This window comes from Dicentrarchus labrax, unplaced genomic scaffold (assembly GCF_905237075.1).
Source record: "Dicentrarchus labrax unplaced genomic scaffold, dlabrax2021, whole genome shotgun sequence".
Classification (NCBI taxonomy): domain Eukaryota; kingdom Metazoa; phylum Chordata; class Actinopteri; family Moronidae; genus Dicentrarchus; species Dicentrarchus labrax.
This window is the reverse complement of record NW_026136719.1, coordinates 16454465-16475441: the sequence shown is the minus strand read 5'-3', so window position 1 is coordinate 16475441 and position 20977 is coordinate 16454465. Positions and strand designations below refer to the sequence as shown.

The window sequence follows — 20977 nt, the reverse complement described above, 5'->3', positions numbered from 1 at the left end:
ATATTATGTGTTTTCGGTCTTTTTTTTTATCGCAGTTTGCCATGGTCGTCTTTAAAACCGACGCCAAAAGGCCATGTTTTCAGAGTGGAGGCTTTAAAAGAACTCAACTCGTGAGGTTTAGCAACGTATTTCCGGTCGCAGCTTTCAAAATAAAAGCTCCTCCAAGCGAAGTGACGTTGGAGCGTTTTACGCAAAGCCCGGTTCTTCCGGTTCTGACCTGCCTATCGGACAGACTTGACTCTCTGCTTCAAAAGCGTCACTCGTGTACGCGCACGCACGCTCTCATTGGCGCTCTCTCTCAAACACACACACACACACACACACACACACAAACACACTCACTTACTCACTCACTCCTTTCTCTTTTCAAAAGCCCCTTGTGAAACAGATTGACAGGCTAGAATGAAAATGAGGCGGACGCTCGGTCACGACTTCAGTGCGTACGCGTCCTTTTGAGAAGACCTCTAAACTTGGATCATATCACCATGGGAGCTATTTGGGCTGCAAGGGACTTTTGTTTGTTTTTGCTCTTGTTAAATAGTCGCCAAAGCGCAGCGCTTCCAGAGATTCGAGGTGGGACTGTAGTGAGTGCATGTGTGTGTGTGTGTGTGTGTGTGTGTGTGTGTGTGTCTGTGTGTTGTGTGTTTTCCAGTCGTGGAGAGTGATACTTTACGCACGCTTTCAGGAGTGCGCTCTTGTTGTGTCCCCAGTGGTGACTTTTAAATTTCATTTTAGTTTCTAAATGTGTAGCTGTATTATAAAAATGACTTGCTGTGGGGATGTGTGAGCTCCCATATGCACATAAGTTTGTAAAACAGGTTTTGTTTTGTATAAACTTATTAATTAGTGCTATTTCAGGGCAGTTTTCACTGGATTTTTATAAACATTTCCAGCTATATGCTATTATTATTATTATTATTAGGGAAGTTTATAGTTTAGTTTGTCAAGTTAAATCTTCTTGCTTGTCTTCTTTAGTATATTGTTACACAATATGGTGAATGTCACACAATTTGACTTATTAGACTATCTGAATGTGTTTTGGTAATCATGACCTATAAGACCCATATGGATTTCAGCAGATCCATGTGCAGAGGGAAGTGATGGCTGTCACATTGATGCTATTTGTCAGACTACCCAAGGCTCCTACAAGTGCACGTGCAAAGCAGGCTTTAAAGGAGATGGCAAACACTGCGAAGGTAATGTGTCTTCTTTTTACCAAAAACCAGTGGGGGGATCACAGGGGTTTGGCTCTTTAAGCACACAGTTTGATGCAGGGTGGCACTGGGTGGATTGGTTATATGTCTGTAATACTAATTGTTCGTGATTACCATATCATAACATTCAATTGTGGCATAATTTCTGCACTCCTACAGGGGCATACAATCTGTGATATCTGTATTTATTCTCCCTCTAAGATAGACACTATACATCTTCTTGTTGCACTCAAGGTGAAACATTAATTTATGTGGTGTTTACTTCTCAGACATTGATGAATGCGACTTGGAGTACAATGGTGGCTGTGTACATGAGTGCAACAATATACCAGGCAATTATCGCTGCACTTGTTATGACGGATTCAATCTGGCACACGATGGGCACAACTGTCTAGGTAAGATCAGTTTTAATCCGCTATAAGTACGTAACATGTTGTGATAGCCTGAGAGCCTGAATCATCAGCTCTGATGGTGAAGAGTTCATGTTTGTGTGGGCTGTTTGTGAAGTTTCTCACACTCACTCTGACTTCTTTTCTTGAGCCATCCTCAGTGAACCTTTAAAATGTAGCCTTATACAAACAGTTTTGGTTTTGTTCATGCAGTGATTTAAAAGATTTGTAAATAATTTTGTCTGAAATTTGAGTTGAAGAAGCTTTATTTTCACGTCTGATGTGTATAAAAACTGAACAAAACAGCCTTATTTGATTAATTTAAGATAAACCCAATCTGTGACTGTCACATAGGATACTTTTTCCAGAGTTTTGTCGACACTGTTAATTAATGCAATCAAACCGCTGTCTTTTAGATGTGGATGAATGCAAGTTCAACAATGGTGGGTGCCAACACACTTGTGTCAACACTATGGGCAGCTATGAGTGCCGCTGCAAAGAGGGCTTCTTCCTCAGCGACAACCAGCACACATGCATCCACCGCTCTGTGGGTGAGTGTACAACACACGCACACTTTTCTGCACACAGCAGCCGTGCCAGCATCTGTTAGCTCGACCACACAGATGTACTGCACCTGAAGTACATTTCAGAGTTATTGGAGGGCTATTTTGTAGCACTCCCACAAATTTAAATGTGTTTTAAAATGTCGGGGGAAGTGAAATTTTACTAAAGAGTTTTTGAGTTTGTGGCTGCTTGTATCTGCTGTTTGTATTAAGCCGTGAAAAAAAGAGCCAATCCTCCAATATTCACATACAAATCTAAGATTGACGGCACAATGAGGGGTGACAGGTTCAAGCTGGATCCCGTCACTGAGCTTTTATCTGCAGCAGCAACATGCTGTGGGAAAAGGATCTCTGTGTCCCAGAGAACAAAATGAGTTAATAACTGCAACACTCAGGGCATATGTGGCCTGTGTCACAGATTAGTCTGAAGTGCCTTTGTTTTGTCTTCTTGACTGAAGTCAACTTAAATGCAAGTTGCTCTCCACTCCCTCGGGACATCCATTTTAAATCCTATGGGCTTATCCACTCAGCTGTTTATATAAATTGTGCTTCATCTCATCTCATTTTTCAGCCGGAAGCATTATTCAGTATGTTGTAGATACTAGAAGAGTTTTGTTTGAGCTTTGTTTTTCAGGGGAATGAACTTTTGAGCAACTTTTGCTCTGCTCATAGAATCTCTTTTCCTCTCCAGAAGTGCTAAAAATAACGCAGGGCCTGATGTTTTTGGATTGTGTAAGGCGTGAGAACAATCAGTGTCTTTGAGGATGCCAGACTAATCTCTCAGTATGTGTGCCTTTGTGTGTAGCCGGCCAGTCACTGTAGGAGAGTTTCATTGTGTACCTCTCGCCCTCTTTCTATCCCAGAGGGCCTCAACTGTATGAATAAGGAGCACGGCTGCGCCCACATCTGCAAAGAGACACCCAAAGGGGGTGTGGCCTGTGAGTGTCGTCCAGGGTTCGAGCTGGCCAGGAACCAGCGAGGCTGCATCTGTACGTGCTCAATGACATGAAGCTAACTTCGCACTATACACCTACCTAAGTCACGCACACGCAGTTTACAGCCTCAGATGTCGCACTGATTTAATGTCTCATGGTTGCGTGTTGTTGACCCTGCAGTAACTTGTAACCACGGCAATGGAGGGTGCCAGCACACCTGCGAGGACACAGAGAACGGCCCCATATGCAGGTGTCACGTCAGGTACACCCTGCAGCCTGACAAGAGGTCGTGTGTAGGTAAGTGCACTGTTTGTATTGGTTGTTGGTTAACACAGGGAATATAAAAACCACTGCTGTGCACTAATACACGTCTTTAATATTCTCTCATCCATTCAAAACTTGCCCTTTAAAGCATCCTAACTCGTATCTTATCTTCCTCTGATGGTAGCAATATATGGTCGTCATTTCAAACTCATGTTATTAACAGATTCAGAAGTTTCCAAAAATCCCAAATATGTCACGTTTAATTTTGGGGAAATGTATATAACTTGCCAGGGGACTGCAGACAATACAATCTTAACATTTATGTTTAATATTGTACATGGTCCCTTACAGATGAGTTAAAATAAATACAATTATTGACAAGACATCTAGAACATTTTAATTTCATGTACAGCCATAAAAACATCTGAGTCTCACAGTTCATTCTTCACCCCAGAAACAGTAGTTTTTTAATTCACTGTCCTCCACTTACCATTTACTTACTTACCGTCTTACCAGCCTAAAGGTACTATGTATAAAGACTGGGGATGACAAAGGTGTGATTCATGTTTTTGTTCTCATTTCTGATAACAAATTCTTTCCTAATTGTAATTTCTGTTCACAATATAACAAAACTAGACCTCAGCTCAAGGAGTGCACATTCCTGGATCTCACAGTATGTTGGACTTTGTGTCTTTAGTAATGCAGAAGCTATCTTGATGAATGGATGTAAACACAGTACCTGGAGACATCCCTCTCTGTCAGTTCTACTGTCAGGCAGTGTGCATTTTTCCACACAATGACTATGATGGATAAGGATCAGATATTGAGTAATATCTCTTCCTCCAGCAGCAGTGTGTGTGAGGTCCAGCAGTATCACTGCGATGTTGTCTCCAGATTCACTGTGCTGATGCGGCGTGTGTTATCTGACATACACACCAAGCCACTACAAGCTGAATATCTCAAGTGTAAACATGCATCTGGTTACTGAGAGGTGACACAAACACCCGGAGCTGAAGCTAGTAGAAAACTCACAGTGCTTCTGTTATTTAGTAAATGTAGTGAATTCACGTACCAATTCTTACTGACTTCTTTTGTGCACCACAGAACGAGACGAAGCCACCACCGAGTCCTCAGACCACAACGCCACATCCTTTACTGAGGTGGACAAACGGGTCAAGCGAAGGCTGTTAATGGGTAATAATTACACTCCTGTGTTCAGAGACAGCTCAAATATGTGTTTTACATGATGACGCATTGAGCTGCCAGGAACCACTCTGGGGTGTTAAACAGGGGAGAGAACTAATGTCTAGTAAACCGATGCATTCCTCAGTCTTTTGAGCAAACTGTGAAATGACTATGCACTCGCCTTTCCGCCCCCAGTTTCCCCCCTGAAAAATATGCATTTGTGACAATGTGGTACATTTCACGTTTTCCTTCCATTTGGGAAAAGGGCCGAGTGTGAATCTTTCCTTGTATAGTTAGTATTTATCAGTTGTGTGATTCTGGGTCACTCGATAGATGTAAAACATTATATCGTTGGCACTTTACCAAGTACATGGCGAGCAAGTGAGCTCTGTGAGTCTTGTGCTGGGTTATAAATAATACATGTTGTTATGGCGGGCCTAGATGGACCTAACCTGTGTACGGGTGTACTCTACATCCAAACATACAACTGTGCACCATAAAAACCGTGCATTAGAGCATGTTTAAAACAGTGTTAAAGAATTTGTTACATATTTTCAAGCAGTTTAGACAATAATTAAAATCTATGGAGGACAAAGTAACCAAGGTTCTTTTTCACTGAGGTATCTGACTGGCATATCATAGTATTTTTCACAAGAAGGAAGGTCATTCACATACATTCACGTAGGTTATGTTGTAATTTCAGAAACCTGTGCGGTGAACAATGGGGGGTGCGACTGCACCTGTAAAGACACATCCACGGGCGTGCGCTGCAGCTGCCCTGTCGGCTTCACACTGCAGCCGGATGGAAAAACATGCAAAGGTCAGTCTGCCGGTCCACAATAAAACCCTCCACAGAGAGGAGCCTGAAGTCTATTGAAAGACTGATTTAGCTCAGTGGATGTTTAATGATATCACCTGTTTCTCACAGATATTGACGAGTGTGAGCTTCACAACGGTGGCTGCGAACATTTCTGCAGGAACACCATCGGCAGCTTTGAGTGCAACTGCAGGAAAGGCTTCAAGCTGCTGACAGATGAACGTTCTTGTCAAGGTAGAAATGTCTCCTGAATCGTTTTATTCAAACCGGAAAGTTGCCAAAGATTGGGACAAAATTTGCTTTGCATAAATGATATAAGAGGCAGTGGAGCGTCATATTATCAGATATCACATTTGTGATGTCTATGGCTTCTGTTTACATCCTTTCTTGTGATTTGTTCAAATCTAAAAGGCTTAACCTGTAATTTTGTGACCACATTACTTAAGGAATAGTCATATACATAATTAAAGACTGTAAGTTGATAGTTTAACCAAAACCAAACCAAACAACATGAGAAAAACACAAATAACTTAAGGGTTTCTCTAGGATTTGGTTTATTATATTGTGTATTAAGAGGCATGTCAGTCAGAATAAGAATAAGAACATATGAGTTTAATGACGCTGACCTTATGCAACTACAATTCAAATGAAACACTGCCTTCTTTTTACCTGTAATTACTATCAAAAGCCAATGCTGTTTAAAGTGATATAGCACACTGCACTGTACATTCACTGAGATGGAAAAATCAGGATCAAATGCAAGTGTGTGTCTGTGGGTGGGAAATCCCTCCTGATGAAGATTGCAACTGACTTCCCTGCTATTATGTCATCTGCCTGATTTTGATTACAGATATAGATGAGTGTTTTTTTGAGCGGACATGTGATCACACATGTGTGAACTCCCCTGGTGGTTTTCAGTGTCTGTGCAACAAAGGCTACACCATGTATGGACTGGCCCACTGCGGAGGTGAGTCTACATTGGGCAGAGGGGGCTGCACATAACAACTTGAGCGTAACACACAAGTGCTCAATTTAGAGATGTGTTGAGCCAAAAAGTGCATAGAAAAGTGAGTACTTGCTCAATGATGTGTTAGAAAATGGACCCAGTGATTATGATAATGATTTTCCCTTTTTCCTCTCAGATATAAATGAATGCAGTGTGAACAATGGCGGTTGTGAGCAGGGTTGTGAGAACACCATGGGTGGATTTGAATGCTTTTGCCATCCTGGCTATAAGCTACACTGGAACAAAAAGGACTGCGTTGGTAAGCGAGTGCCTCTACCTGTATGGATGTGGAAATTGTTTGACATCCCACATTTTGGACTAAAACTTTGGGGACAAAAACAGGAGATACTTTGAATTCTGTTCTCTTTTTTTCTCTTTAATTCTCTGTCACTTGGTTTTCTTTTGCTTGTGTAAAACATTCAAAATGCCGTTGGTGCCGTCAGGATGTTTTGCCTTGTCTTCACGTGCCTCTTCCTCCTTGTTAGAATCAAAAGTGTTCTTTTATACCTTGGAGTTTTGTTGTGATTTCTATCTAGAGGCTCAGGGTTTACCACCTGCAACCCCCCCCTCTAAACCTACCTTGAACTGTAGTAAGCAGGAGGGAGGGGACCGCTGCTTCCTGACATGCCAGTCCCAAGTTCACATCAGCAGTGGTGAGTTGTCTGAGCCAGATCTCCATATAGCATCATTTACAATGTACCTGTGTGAGTAGAACCTGTTTCCATAGTACTGCAGAAGAAGTCATTTGGGTTATTGTGTCTGCATGTTGAGGGTTCAAAGTTTGCACAAACGCCTGATGGTTAAATCACTTCCACTGCAGATCCATCTTCTTTTTGAGTGTTTTCTTCTTATGAACTAAAGCTGACGTGCAAAACTACTGTACATACAATAACTCTTGCATAACATAGAGGTCACTGTGAGTTCTGTTACGCTCCTGCATATTTTCCTACTCTTATTATTCATCAGACAAATAAAAGGATGACTGTGTTCTCATTGTTATTCTCCCATTTGCTGGACTTTGGTAGAGCTGTAAGTAGGTGAGCTTGCAATGTTTCATACACAGAGAAAACACAGAGATTCTGCAAATTAAAAGTCCAGAGAGACTTTGTTTGAGCAACACTGTAGCCCTTGATGGCTAAGTCTTTGTGGCCCTCTCAGCACACCATACAGCCATTTTAGATGGAAAGCCTTCAAGCAGTTCAGCATTTTTAATAAGTCCCCACAGAACAGTTTGTTAATTTGCTCCTGTGCTGTGGCAACCTCAAAGATGACATTGACTTTATAATACTGATTCATGTTTTCTGTGTTTAATACCAAAGTGTAATTGGACAAAACATAAAAAAAGAACTAATAGCAGGCATGAAGTGAGGAGATGACTGCTGGAAGGCTGAAGAAAGTGTTGACCAATCCAGTCAGAAGTTGTGAATTTGTTCAGTATACACTGGGATATTTTTGTTCACATGTTGAAACATTTCAAGGGATGAATGGACTTCAGTGGAGCTCTGATAAAGCATGGCAAACAATGAGGGTCCTATATGTACAGTGAATAATAAGAACAGTGATCACTGATCACTCAAACATGACTTGACACACCTCAGTCAGGTGCACCATTATCTTTTGGCACAAGACCCAAACAGTGTGTTAGAGTACAGGCCATGTATCTCCTTATGCACCTCATGTTTTGGAAGTGATGCAGCACGGCTGAAGCGTCCTAATGGAAACCCAGTTAGTCGATAAGTCAAACTGTTATAGATCTAGTTGTGTGAATAGTCGTCAACATCAGTCTGCAGAGCGACTCTTCGTGTTCCTACATGCTGCCTGTTTGCTCTCTCTGACTTGGCTTTCGTGGCCTTAACTTTTGTCTGAGTTGGTCTCTGTGTCACAGCCTCTTGTGTGTTTTCAGGGACAGAGGATTCCTACACAGTGACCTGTGGAATGCCCCTGCCCTGCCTGGCTGACGCACAAAAGAACAGCAGCAGCTTGTATTGCTTAGGCAAGTACAAAACATCACAGATTTACATCTATCTTTCCGCTCTGCCGCACAAAACAGTAACTCAGGAACAACCCTTGTTTTCAGCTTATACATGAGTAGATCAAACTGATTCTGGGTTTTCTGTCCTCTGTCCTGCAGGTCCAGAAATGGCCAATGTTCCACGCATTAAGACCACAGCCACTTTTAAGTCTGGCACTGCAAAATGCAACTTAAAACGAAGCAAGGAGAAACTCAAGGAGAGCTTAAACTCAGCACACTCAGGTACAGAGGTTGCCACACAACAAGCATAACAATGCCCTCAAACACAAGACTTAGATTGCAGATAGATGAGGATTAACATTACAGCTCCTTCATGTTACTGGTTAAAAAACATTCTGGGTTTACCAAGAACTGCCAGGATATAAAGCCACAATCTTAAGAAGATAAAGCAGACCTGACGGCTGCTTCAAAGTAAACCAAAAACCAAAGGCAAATGTGAAAGAAATTTGTGGGGAAAGTGATGTGGTTTTGAGTGTCTTGAATGTCTCAGCTCTGCACTTTGTCTGGCAGTGACAGGGGAGGATGTAATTAGCCGTAGCATGCCTTTCAGTTGGGTCTGACCTAGCCATCAATCAAATGGGTTTCCGATTGTAGGATTATTTTGTTTTTCCAAAACGGTTTTCAGCATGGTGTTTTATATCCCTCCCAGTTACTGAAAGGGCGCATAATTGTTTCAAATAAAGGAACCTGTCACTGTGACACAACATCCTTTTTTCAGCTTTCCAGTCTACATGACAAAAAGATGATTAAATTAAGTGCATCTAAGGACTGTTTTAAACAGTCTGTGTATGGAGTGCTGTTTGCAATCGATATTAAATTAGCTGCTTGTTTATTCTCTGTAATACTGTCTAAGATTTTCTGTAACAATTGTGCGATTGTATGTCTCTTTTGTGTGTGTGTCTGCTGGCTGTGGCGTGGTCCTGGGGGGGTGGTTGTTTCCCATGTCCACAGATAGCAGGTTCCTCTTCACTGAAAACGTCCAGTTCAGCTACGTGAGCCTGCGCTGCACCTCGTCTGGACAGCGAATGCGCAGCCGCCATGGCAGGAAAGCTGGCGAGGAGGACGGCTCCTCGATAACAGCTGAGTTTGAGCTGGATGTGAACCTAGAGGAGGTAACAGGTTGGTCTCTCTGTGCTTCCTCTCTGCCTGCTTGCAACCTTTCCTTCTCGTTCTCCCTCTTCTTTTTGCTGCTGTCTTTTTGTCACTAAGCAAACCCAACTGTTAAAGTATCTCCTGTTTTGACTTGGCTATGGTGGTGGGCTCTAGGTTGGGGCTCAGAATCAAGGTGTTTTTGTTTTATTTTCTTGAATTCTTTGTAAGTGGTGGTCTAGATTGCTTTTCCCCTGACTTGAAAGTGCATTTATGTGAATGTCTAGGTAAGCATGTGAGCACCCAGGCATGAATGTACAATTTGGGACTTGACATTTTGCTGTGGAAACAGTTGCGGTATCAAGTGCCTCTCTCAGCAGAGAGCTGTGACCTGAACTGCGTGCGCCGGCGCTCAGAGAAGAGGCTCAGGAAGACCATCAGGACCCTGAGAAAGTCCATCAACCGGGAACAGTTCCACCTCCACTTTGCCGGGTCTGACTACGAGCTTGGCAAGAGTTTGGGCCAGCCGGCTGAACTGCCAGGACACTGTGTGGCGGGACAGGTGCTGGTGGGCAGGAAATGTGGTAAGTTTGTTTTTTTGTATTCACTTGTTAGTCAAAAAGCATGTTAAAGGTCAGGACATGCACCATTCAGCCAGGCATCACTTCTGCTGGGAATACTGATGCTTTTCATCTCCCAAGAGTGCAAATCGAACCACTTTTGTTTCAGCTAACGCGAGGCAGCAAAGCTCTGACTATACCCTATACACACAGTAGACTCATAGTCATGTCTTTAAGCAATTGAAATGGTCCATGCCAGTAAGATATATTTAGACAAGCTGGTTTAATGATTGGATTTGGAGCAGGTGTTGGCCAGATGAGTGCCATATTTGGTTTGCAGACATGCTGTAATGAGCTAGTTGGAGAGGAGAGCGAGCTCGAATGGAAGAACAGAGAGACTGTTGTTGGCCCTCCAAGCTGTGAGATCTTCCAGCATCTCCCTGGGATAAGAGTGTAATATGAGGGCTGATGGCAGGTCTCCTGGTAGCTGCTGCCTCTCAGTTGGGTTTTATATACAACCTGTGATGAAGAAAATGTTCATTAAATAAGACCGCACACTGTCTGTGTTAGGGAGCTGAAGGCTGGCATGTGTTTTTTCTGGCTGTTGTGACCGTGCTCCCCTAATTTTGGGCCTCACAGTAAGTTTTGCTGCCTGCTGCACGCCGTCTAATATCAGTGAGAGGAAACTGGTGTCTTTCTTCTTTTGAGATGTCTAAATATTTATTCAAATGGTATGCGTCTTGTTCGATATATGCTCCACAAATGTTGAAGATGTTTGAATCTGACCCAGATCTTTGGTAAACCTCACTCTTCAAGTGTGTTTTAAGTTTTGGTTTCCCTCCTTTTTGAACCGCTGAAGATTAGGGCCGATAGTTGTGTTATTATTCATTTTAAGGTCGTTGCACTTTAACTGGAGACCAGAGCTTTGTCCCAAACTATAGCTATCCTGTAAATAACGTTGCATATATCTCCCTGCAACACCATATGTTACATTAACATCAAAGCTAATTCTGCTGCAGAGCTGTGCTGACATGATTTAAACCTAAACTGCTCCTGTTCATTATTTCCGTCTTTCTGTAACACGGGTCTTAAGTGAGTTGATTCCTCAACTCCCCCGCTACGCTTTCAGGTCAACATTAAGCAGTCTATTGGCCATGGCAGGGGTGTAGACATGTAATTTGGGAGAGGAGGAGGGGGGTCTGAAAGGCATTCTTCTTAACCTCCAGCTCTTTAAAGGAGCTATATTTTTCCCCTCCTCCCCCACCTCCCGCTCTGGCTTAGCTCGGAGTGCAGTTTAGTCCTTTTCAGTTTGCCCACTCCATTGAAAACTCGGGGTTGTTCTCACTGCCTCAGAGGGATGACAGCACAGCCTCCCGTGCATTTGGAGAAAATATGCATCCACCTCTGTGCGCTCTTTAAAGCATTTCTCCTCTGATTCTGTGATTCATTTTGGGACCTTGTGTCTGTTTAAATAAATTACATGGATCATGTAGTTTGTTTATTATGTATTTTGTTGTTCAGATGGTGTATTTGTACTGTGGATATTTTTTACTTAACATTGTCGGCATGTGACTGCATCAGAATATTTATATAAATAGTCAAATGAAAGGTGAATGGTGCACGTCCACGTCAATTTGACCGTTGCAGTCAACTTGTTTGTGTGTTTGTTTTAACATTGAAGATGTTTAGGAAGTACTGTTGATTCAAGCTGGCAGTTTGAGTGCTGTGTCCCCCCTGCCCCCCAGCTGGGGCCACTTTGCATGACCCCCAGCCACTAAACTGCTAAAGAGAATTGACTTCAGCCACACCATGGGAATCAATTAGCATCAGTTGTTTGGGCCTCCGCTTGATGGGCGCAAGCAGCGATTGGGCCAAGCAGAATGGGGGGATTCAGAAACCTGACCCCTTTTATTGGGTTCAGCTCCTTACCACTGTGATACCGTAGTGTTTTCCTATGTCATCAAGTAGGCAAAGACTGGGGACTTGAATAGAGGTGAAAGGTCTTTTAAACCTCTTTGGGGCCATCAATTCGAGGACTCTATAGAAGCGTTCTTTGCATTTGAAAGGCTTCAAGGTTTTTTCTCTCTTTCACTCTCACTCTCTCTCTTCTCTCGCTGCTTCCCTCTGTCAAATAAAAGCTGTTAGAAGACAATGCAATGATGGCTCCTCATGGTCTTTCAGAATAAACAATAGGTTTCAAAAAATAAACTGCTCTTGAGAGAATTACATTTTCTTTCTTTAGAGGAAAATTGAACAATTTGCTGAGCCACGTATAATGGATCTACGTTAAAGCTTTTGTGTGTCGAGCTTTTAGAGATAGCGGTTCTTCTGCTTACAGGCAGCTTAAACGCTACAACGGACTGAGGCACATTTTGTGCTAAAGGCCCAGGATTTAATTGATTTATTCTTGTGTGAGATCAGCTTCAGTTTTCAAGTCAAGTTCTAAAGACCATCAGACAGACGCAGTAATTCCCAAATTAATTACAGGCATCACACTGAATGGGAGGAACCAAAGCAAAGCGGCGCGTTGGTCCCTTTAATCAAGACTTTGCACTTTTGCAAGATAAGAGGGAAATACTCTCTTTGATTTGCCTCTGTGTTTGCTTTTAAAAGAGGTGAGGGTGCTTATGGTGGTATTAAAAGTTCCTCCCTGATGCACAGCCATGTTGTATCAAGTATTAGGACGTGTTAGATGTAGGGTACAAAGGCAACTGTGGAGAGGGTTGGTGCTCTTTTGTGTCTATGATTTGTATGGCTGTATTAGATTGGTTTACTAAAGCATTTGAACAGCTTAATGCTGGGTTTTTGTACACAGATGTGTTACACATTTGTTTACAGTATGTATCTGTGAGTGTCTTGAGTCGCATCAATACTAAATACGAAACTAAAGACAGTCACTTTATTTAATTATGTTACTACAGTAATGTAAAACTATTAGTTTTAATCTCAAGTAACAATTTGTAATAAAATATCATAATAACAATTAACATCTACCTTTATTACTTTTGTCATCAAATCTGTAATTGAAATTGACTAAAATATGATTCTCCTCCTAGATTTCTTATAATTGTTAATCTATACCATACTTTTATAATTAGTTGCTATCTTTTAATACCCTGCTAACTAAAAGTATTAACTTTCTCCTCTATATTCATTTAGTTTGATTTGAATGTGTAAACTCTATGTTTTTGGACACATATATTAACATGTTTTTACTCCAATTCAATAACTACATTAATTTAGTTCAGCCATAACTTAAAGGCAGTGTGGAAGATTTATGTTATTGTCCCAGCTGGTTCACACAATTCTCAATTTTGATATATTATATTATATATATAAACAGTATAACCAATATATCACACTAAGAACACATCAATCACTGCATCTTGTGAATATTTATGACTAGTTGTCTATCGGCGGTTTTAGTCCTGGTTAACTAGTCCTACACTTTAAAAGCAGTTAAACTTTGTGGGTACTTAATAATGCATCAGTAAACATTTGTCTGTTAATGAGTAGTTATTGTCTCACTGAGGTTGTCTTTAAGAAGACACCAGCTAACTATCATAAACAGTCAGAAGATGCTTTGCCAAAGGGAAAAATAGTGTGATCAACTTTGATGAATCAGAAAACAGAAGTTTGTGTAGGAGGTACCCTACTATGTGCAGTAATACCAGGTTAAAGCATATTCTCAAGCTCCATGTACAGCTTGTAGTGGTGTACACTGTGCTAAACTGCATCAAGGTCAGTAATACTTGTAATCTTCATTACCAAGCCAGTAAAACTCTCAAATCTGTCAACAGATAAATTGTCCTAGATCAGCTAATGCCTTTGATGTGTTAAGGATGCTCTTGAGTGTGTTTATCCATTTCAAGTATGTACACTGTCCTGTTTGATTACACTTTAGAGGCAGCTGATGAAGTCTGGGTTACTTTACTTTAATGGTCTTGTGTTGCAATTGAGCCGCTGTATTTATAGTGTAAATCTTAACAGTGTGGTTAGGACTGTCTGATTATGTGTAGCCACAGGGCATCCTGCTGTATTTGTTGATTCATGTCTGCATTTTACATTGTCTATCTTCCCTTGTTCTTGTAGACGAGAGCTCCTGACTCTGATCTGTCTGCTAAATCTATGTAAATTACAAGTTCAGACACATCAGTCTGTTTTGGGTGTCTTAACTTAAGTGTTTGTTTCCAGTTTGTGAGGAAAATGTTTGATTTCACCCGCTTGAATAATTAAATATGTTTCAACTTGATTCCACCTCACAGTATCTGTATTCAGAGAATAATAGATGTGTTTAAGTATTTGGAGAACATTATTTATTTATTTATTTTTCAAACTCCCCATAGCATTAAGACAAAACTATCAGCTCTCAGAGATGTGACCAAAAAACCACAAGCTTGTCAGTTTATAGTCAGGGAAGCACCTGTGTGTTTGACTGTTGCCACAAGAAAATCATTAAATGAATAACCTTTTTTTTTTTGCTCTATCTTGGTGTCATTCTCCACCTGTTTGCTAGTGAGCTGCAGTGTTGGGACTCACTACGACAGGGATCAGGGAAGGTGTGTGTTGTGTCCAGCTGGAACGTATCAGGATGAGGAAGGACAGATGTCTTGTGAAGTCTGTCCTGGACCTGAAGGAAGAGAAGTCTCCAAGGTGGTCGGGGCTCGAAACATGTCAGAATGTGGAGGTAAGACAGTCAGATCATGTCTGTTTTATTTGTGTTTGTTAAAATCACAAATGTGCCTCAAAGGACTTCACAAACGGTACAGCATATGTCATCCTCTATCTTTAGCTCCTAGACAGGGAAAAACTTAGCAAAACAACTTTAATGGGGAAAAAGGGAAGACAGAAGAGGTATTCTCTTCCTGTTTGGGCAGAAATGCAATAGATGTTGTGTGTTTGGAGTAAACAGAATTTAAAACAGTGTCTTAAACAAACAATGACAATTATTACAACAAATAAATGTGGATACAGATAACAAATGCATATAGTGAGTCTAACTGAACATCCTCATAAGCCTTCTTATTCTTAGTTTTGCCTTTATTCAATAGTTGACATTAGAGAAACAAACTGAGAGAGAGAGAGAGAGAGAGAGAGAGAGAGAGAGAAACAAAGGCCAGAATCAAACGAGATGTTTCTGTTGTGTGATACGATACTTAGACCACTAGGCTACCAAAACTGGGTTGCCTTTATCTGTATAATCAATACACAAATGTAACCATATACTTTCATGCTGGAAAATAAAATTTACTGGTATTTGAATGAAGACGCAGCTGTAAAATAGACCCCCTTTATAAAATCAGTCCTCTTCTTATAACTTACAGAGAGACACTATTTAACATAACTGGCACCATAATGTGGGAACAGGGCACATCTGTTCACCTGCCTTCATTGTAAGGAGTTATGGTGGCTCTTTTAAAGTCTTGACTGTAGCTTCATATTTACTGTAGAGACATAAATGAAAGTGTCATGTAAATCTTGCAATAAGCATATTTCCCAAATCTTTATTCCTTTAAAGAGCATAGAAAGGTTTTCTTTCCTGGTTTGATATTTAAAAAAAACGAAATATTTAAATTTGGCTTTTGGCATTTTATCCTGTTGGTAATGACAATAATTTCAATTGTACAGCCCTAAAAAAAATATTTACAATGAAAATGAGAAAATGCATAGGCCAAAAGGGAAATATGTAAAATCTGGAACATATAATAACAAAAAGCAGAAAAAGCAATGAAGACAAAGAAGGACACAAAATGTAGATAACAGTTTTTGTGAATATGAGGCACACAGGAAGTGATGGTGCCTCGATAAAGATCTCTTCCCGACAGATGTTCTGCTTTGTGTAAAGCCAAAGAGGATCGGGCTTAGATGTTGAAGATGTATTTAAATTCAAAAGTTGAACTCATGAATAAAAGGAGCCACCATGTTTTGGTCTCCTCCTGTGCTGTTATCGTAGTCACTTAGTGGCTGAATCCCAGATCCCATCTCCTCTGTCAGACTAAACAACAAGAGCTATCAGCAAACTCCCACTGGCACCCAGTTTGTGTTAGTGACCCAGGAGTTACACTATGTGAGAGTTGGTGCACTGTGGAGATAAAACATGGCGTCATTCCATTAACAACTGCTTCCGCTTTTCTCTAGTCTTTATCCTAATAAAAGGGGATGGAATTTTTTTAAATTATATTTCACATGAAACAGCAGAAAAAAAACTCTTGAAATCAAACTCTTCCAAGTGGTTCGGCTTTAAAGGTTTTATAAGAGAGAAAAAACCCTCACTCTGTTTTGACCAAAGCCTTGTGTGTGTGTGTGTGTGTGTGTGTGTGTGTGTGTGTGTGTGTGTGTGTGTGTGTGTGTGTGTGTGTGTGTGTGTGTGTGTGTGTGTGTGTGTGTGTGTGTGTGTGTGTGTGTGTGTGTGTGTGTGTGTTCAGGTCAGTGTTCCCCCGGTCAGTACTCTCATGACGGCTTCATCCCCTGCCTGCCCTGTCCACTGGGAACGTACCAGCCAGAAGTGGGACGCACCACCTGCTTCTCTTGTGGAGGGAACCTGGTCACCAAGCGCAGTGGTGCCGTTACCTTCCAGGACTGTGAGACCAAAGGTGTGAAAGTCTGCTCTGTTACTGTAAAAAACAAATAACTCCAGTTGGGTTTAGTCTTGTTTCTTGTGTTTTGAGAGATTAGAAGGTTCTTTGGGAGCTTAGAAGGTTTATGAGAACCAGTCAAACTTAGATTAGATAAAATGAAACATCTGTGGGTGTTTGCTTTAAAAAACAAAAACAGAGTTTTTTGACTCCTTTTCACTTGACATCACAACAGTATCATATGGTTGCTGAGTCCATGGAGTTCTTTTGGGTGTATGGGACTTTGCCGCCCTCTGCAGCTGTTTTATTGTCTGTACATTTAGGTGCTTGAGTCAGTTGAAAGCTATATACTCCCCCAGATGTCCACCTTTCAGGAACTAGGGAAAAATACTTGGGTTTTAGCCTGATGACAGTGGGGTTTCTTTTATTTTAAATTGTTTTTGTGGCTTTTATTGCCTTTAATTGATACAGCTGAAGAGTGACAGGAAAGGGGTGAGAGAGAGGGGGGGGGGATAACATGCAGCAAAGGACCACAAGTCAGACACTGGGGCACCAGCTCTACCAGGGGAACTACCAGATGACAGGTGTATTTTTAGGTATAATCTAATTGGTTTTGAAAAGGTTTTCTGAGCACAACGTGGCAGAAGATTTTCTATACCCATTAATTGGGTATAGAAAATGTATTTTCTGTATTTTGCATGTACTCTTTTAAGTGATTTAAATAGAAAAAAATATTAAAACACCCATATCACTGTCCCATTTATGGCTGAGTCCTTGCTACAGCGGCCTCTCTCCCTTTTCTGTCAATCTTGAGCTGTCCTATCCAATAAAGGAAAACGCCCCCAAAAATATAAAAAGAAACACCCACCCATATAAGAGATGCAAATATTTAACCCATCTGTGAATATTTGGGGCATTATATCAACTAACAGCCGCCCTACCCCTGTGCTTGGCCACTGCAGTCCAGTGCTCTCCAGGACATTACTACAACACCAGCACACACCGCTGCATCCGCTGTCCCATGGGCACGTATCAAGGAGAGTTTGGACAGAACTACTGTGTCGCCTGCCCTGGAAACACCACCACTGACTTTGATGGCTCCACTAACATCATGCAGTGCAAAAGTATGTCAGTCTGTACACAGTAATACCTCTGAAGTGTGCACATACAAAATTGGATTCAGTTACAAATACGTGACCTTGCTGCACCCAGAACCAAAAACAAAAACCCCTATTTGATTCATCTGTGTCACTTTACAGACCGACAGTGTGGAGGAGAGCTGGGAGATTTTACTGGTTACATCGAGTCCCCCAACTACCCGGGGAACTACCCTGCCAATGTCGAGTGCACCTGGACCATCAATCCACCACCCAAACGCAGGATCCTTATTGTTGTCCCAGAAATCTTTCTGCCTATCGAGGACGAGTGCGGAGACTACTTAGTAATGAGAAAAAGCTGTAAGTTTGAACTGTATGTGTTTGTGTGAGTGTTTTAATTACCAAAAACTATACCAGAAAGATGTTAACTATTATTTTAGGGTTATGATTGAACTTTTTAAGACAAGAGTGGCCAAAATGATATAAAAATGTAATTGAGATGTTTTATTATTTAATTTCTCTTATTGAGATCATAGCAGACTACTAAGATTAATGTAGTAAGATCATTATAGATGCCGCCCTGTGTGCTCATATGCTCCTTTCACAGCTCTCTCCAACTCTGTGACAACATACGAGACTTGTCAGACATATGAACGTCCCATCGCTTTCACCTCCCGCTCCAAGAGGCTTTGGATACAGTTCAGGTCCAACGAGGGAAACAGTGGAAAAGGCTTCCAGGTCCCATATGTGACTTATGATGGTAAGAAGACGTGTAATGTGTTTGTGCTATAACTATGATGCTGCTACCTCAGTGTGTCCTGATTTGGTTGGTTGTTTATTAACTATTTCTTTACAGAGGACTACCAAGAACTTATAGAAGACATCGTCAGAGATGGAAGATTATACGCTTCAGAGAACCACCAGGAAATCCTCAAGGTGTGTAGGTATAAATGTTTAACAAAGAGCACTCTGTGACCAACTTTGGGACCAGGGTGAGCTAGAAATTTAGCTGTTGTTGTGTATTACAATGTTTCATGTATATATATATGTATATATATATGTTACACAAAAAGAAGGAAAAAAAAACAAACAAGTAAAAGAACAGAATTGACATTTTACACCTTTGTTAGTTTATTAATGACAAGCAGAAAAGGTGCCTAAACTGAAGCACTGACATTACAATTATATGGTTTCCACCAGGGCACCCCAACATTTGATTATTCAGATCAGTACTATCCTCCACTTATTGATCTGTGTTTCTGTTTATTCTGTACTTCCAGGTCCAGTTAGCATCTAGCATGTAGCACCCTCTTTTGGAGACTTGTGAAAAAAGCAAGCTGCTGCTCACATTAACTAATTACCTTACGCTTCCTCTTACCATAAATGTGTTTTCTCATCAGGACAAGAAACTCATGAAGGCGTTGTTTGACGTGCTGGCTCACCCACAGAACTTCTTCAACTACACAGCACAAGAATCAAGAGAAATGTTCCCCAAATCCTTCATCCGCTTCCTGCGTTCAAAAGTCCTCAGATTCCTTCGCCCTTAGGATGGTCCGCTGTCTGGATAAGTTCATTAATAGCCTCCATTAGATACTGGCCATAGTATCTGTTTTATCCACTGACCCCTTTAAGAATATTCTGTAGTTATCTGTTTTCAGTGATAGAGTTACACACTTGATATAACTGATCCTGAAGAGAAAGTGGACAAGTCAAGCAAGTGGACTTTTAACTGGAGCTTTAAGAGGGAGAAAACAGGGTGTAGACCCACATGGGCATCTTCGAATGAGGATCTGGATCTCTTCACTTTGTTGTAATGACTTTATACCCGCATTCAGATTTTAAAGTCGCCATCTCAGGAGTCAAATCCAAAGTGCAAAGTGTATTTGAATATTGCTAAATAGTGTACATGCCAACATTTTGAGACATTTGCTGATAGCATCATGATGAAAGACAAATACGGTAGCTCAACGGCTATATACTGAATGTCACTGATACTGTATATAGAGTGTGTATCTAGTTTTAACATAGGCTACTTTCAAAGGTAGAGGTTAATTGACAGAAATACAGCTAAATGTCAGAAACAAATATAGCACAAATGTTTTCTCGGGAACATTAGCACTACTAAAGAAGTAGTGGCACCACAAAAGCAATTATTCTGATGAATGTTTTGTATATGATGTATAAAGTTTTAGGTTAAACGCTAATGTATTGTAGCAACTACGTACATTTTTGACAGTATAGCATTGCTGCGATTGCTGGTGGCCCAACAATTTGATGTTCCAGGTTATGGGTGTGAATGAGTGCTACTGTTCTGAGAAACCTTTTTAATTTCCAAAAAAAAGTTACAGTGACTTCTATGCATTCATGAGACATCAACTGCTTCAGCAAAATGACATGGTGTGTGTCAGTACATTGTGTATTGTGAACTGCCAACCAAAGACAACTGTTCGCTCTGGAGATGCTCAGAGAATTGGGAGTGATGTGATTTTAGAGAGTGAACGACATGAGGTCAGAGTACATGAAAATAAATGAAAAGTCCTGTAAAATAGAATTGAGATATTCACCTGTCTTAGATGACACATGTATGTATATTTTTTATGGTTTTGTACATCTAATATGCTGTAAATAAAGATAGGAAACTTATTTTGTTGTTTTCAGACATACAACGCCACACTCTTTTATTTAGGCATAAAAAGATACAATGACTTGAATTATTGTCTGAAAAAGGAAAGATTTATAGCATTTAAAATGTGTCCTCTGCTCAGGGGAAGTGATGTAATCCTGCTATATAATCCCAGTTTTTACTAAACGTAATTTTAATCTGATTATGTCTTTTTTCTGTAACTGTAATTGATTACAGTACCTTTTTTGTATTGTGATTAGGTAACTCTGAAGCCTGATTATAATATAATGTAATATAATATAATATAACATAACATAATATAACATGATATAATATAACATAACATAACATAATATAATATAATATTATATAACATAACATAATATAATACAAAATAATATAACGTAATATAATATAACATAATATAATATCACATAATATAACATAATATAATATAATATAATGTAATGTAATATGACACAATATAATATAATATAATATAATACGACATAATATAATATAATATGATATAATATAATATAATATAATATGACATAATATAATATAACATAACATAATATAATATAACATAACATAATATAATATAATATGATATAATATAACATAA

General features: G+C 40.3%; 1 protein-coding gene across 4 annotated transcripts; it reads left to right on the top strand.

The window, feature by feature from the left end:
* The first annotated feature begins 268 nt into the window (after window positions 1-268).
* Window positions 269-20369, top strand: scube2 (signal peptide, CUB domain, EGF-like 2). 4 transcript variants are annotated; one of them, XM_051380107.1, is made up of 23 exons: window positions 269-573; window positions 1077-1196; window positions 1484-1609; window positions 2020-2154; window positions 3030-3155; window positions 3282-3398; window positions 4470-4559; window positions 5254-5370; window positions 5479-5601; window positions 6218-6334; window positions 6510-6632; window positions 6910-7026; window positions 8277-8366; window positions 8505-8627; window positions 9357-9524; window positions 9875-10078; window positions 14571-14741; window positions 16480-16647; window positions 17592-17753; window positions 17889-18086; window positions 18334-18486; window positions 18583-18662; window positions 19127-20369. In XM_051380107.1, the coding sequence occupies exons 1-23, from the start codon at window positions 486-488 to the stop codon at window positions 19271-19273; spliced, it is 3063 nt and encodes a 1020-aa protein (XP_051236067.1). In that variant the 5' UTR covers window positions 269-485; the 3' UTR covers window positions 19274-20369. The 4 variants fall into 4 exon arrangements, with proteins under 4 accessions (XP_051236067.1, XP_051236066.1, XP_051236064.1 ...); XM_051380106.1 differs by having other exon boundaries at window positions 270-573; window positions 1080-1196; window positions 9872-10078; XM_051380104.1 differs by having other exon boundaries at window positions 270-573; window positions 9872-10078.
* Window positions 20370-20977: the final 608 nt, after the last annotated feature.

Bases quoted from the DNA above. Each gene is read 5' to 3' on its own strand.
- scube2 (XM_051380104.1), top strand. From the start codon at position 486: ATGGGAGCTATTTGGGCTGCAAGGGACTTTTGTTTGTTTTTGCTCTTG. The intron at 6,335-6,509 runs GTGAGTCTACAT...TTTTCCTCTCAG, and splicing joins TGGACTGGCCCACTGCGGAG to ATATAAATGAATGCAGTGTG. The intron at 18,663-19,126 runs GTGTGTAGGTAT...TTTTCTCATCAG, and splicing joins ACCACCAGGAAATCCTCAAG to GACAAGAAACTCATGAAGGC.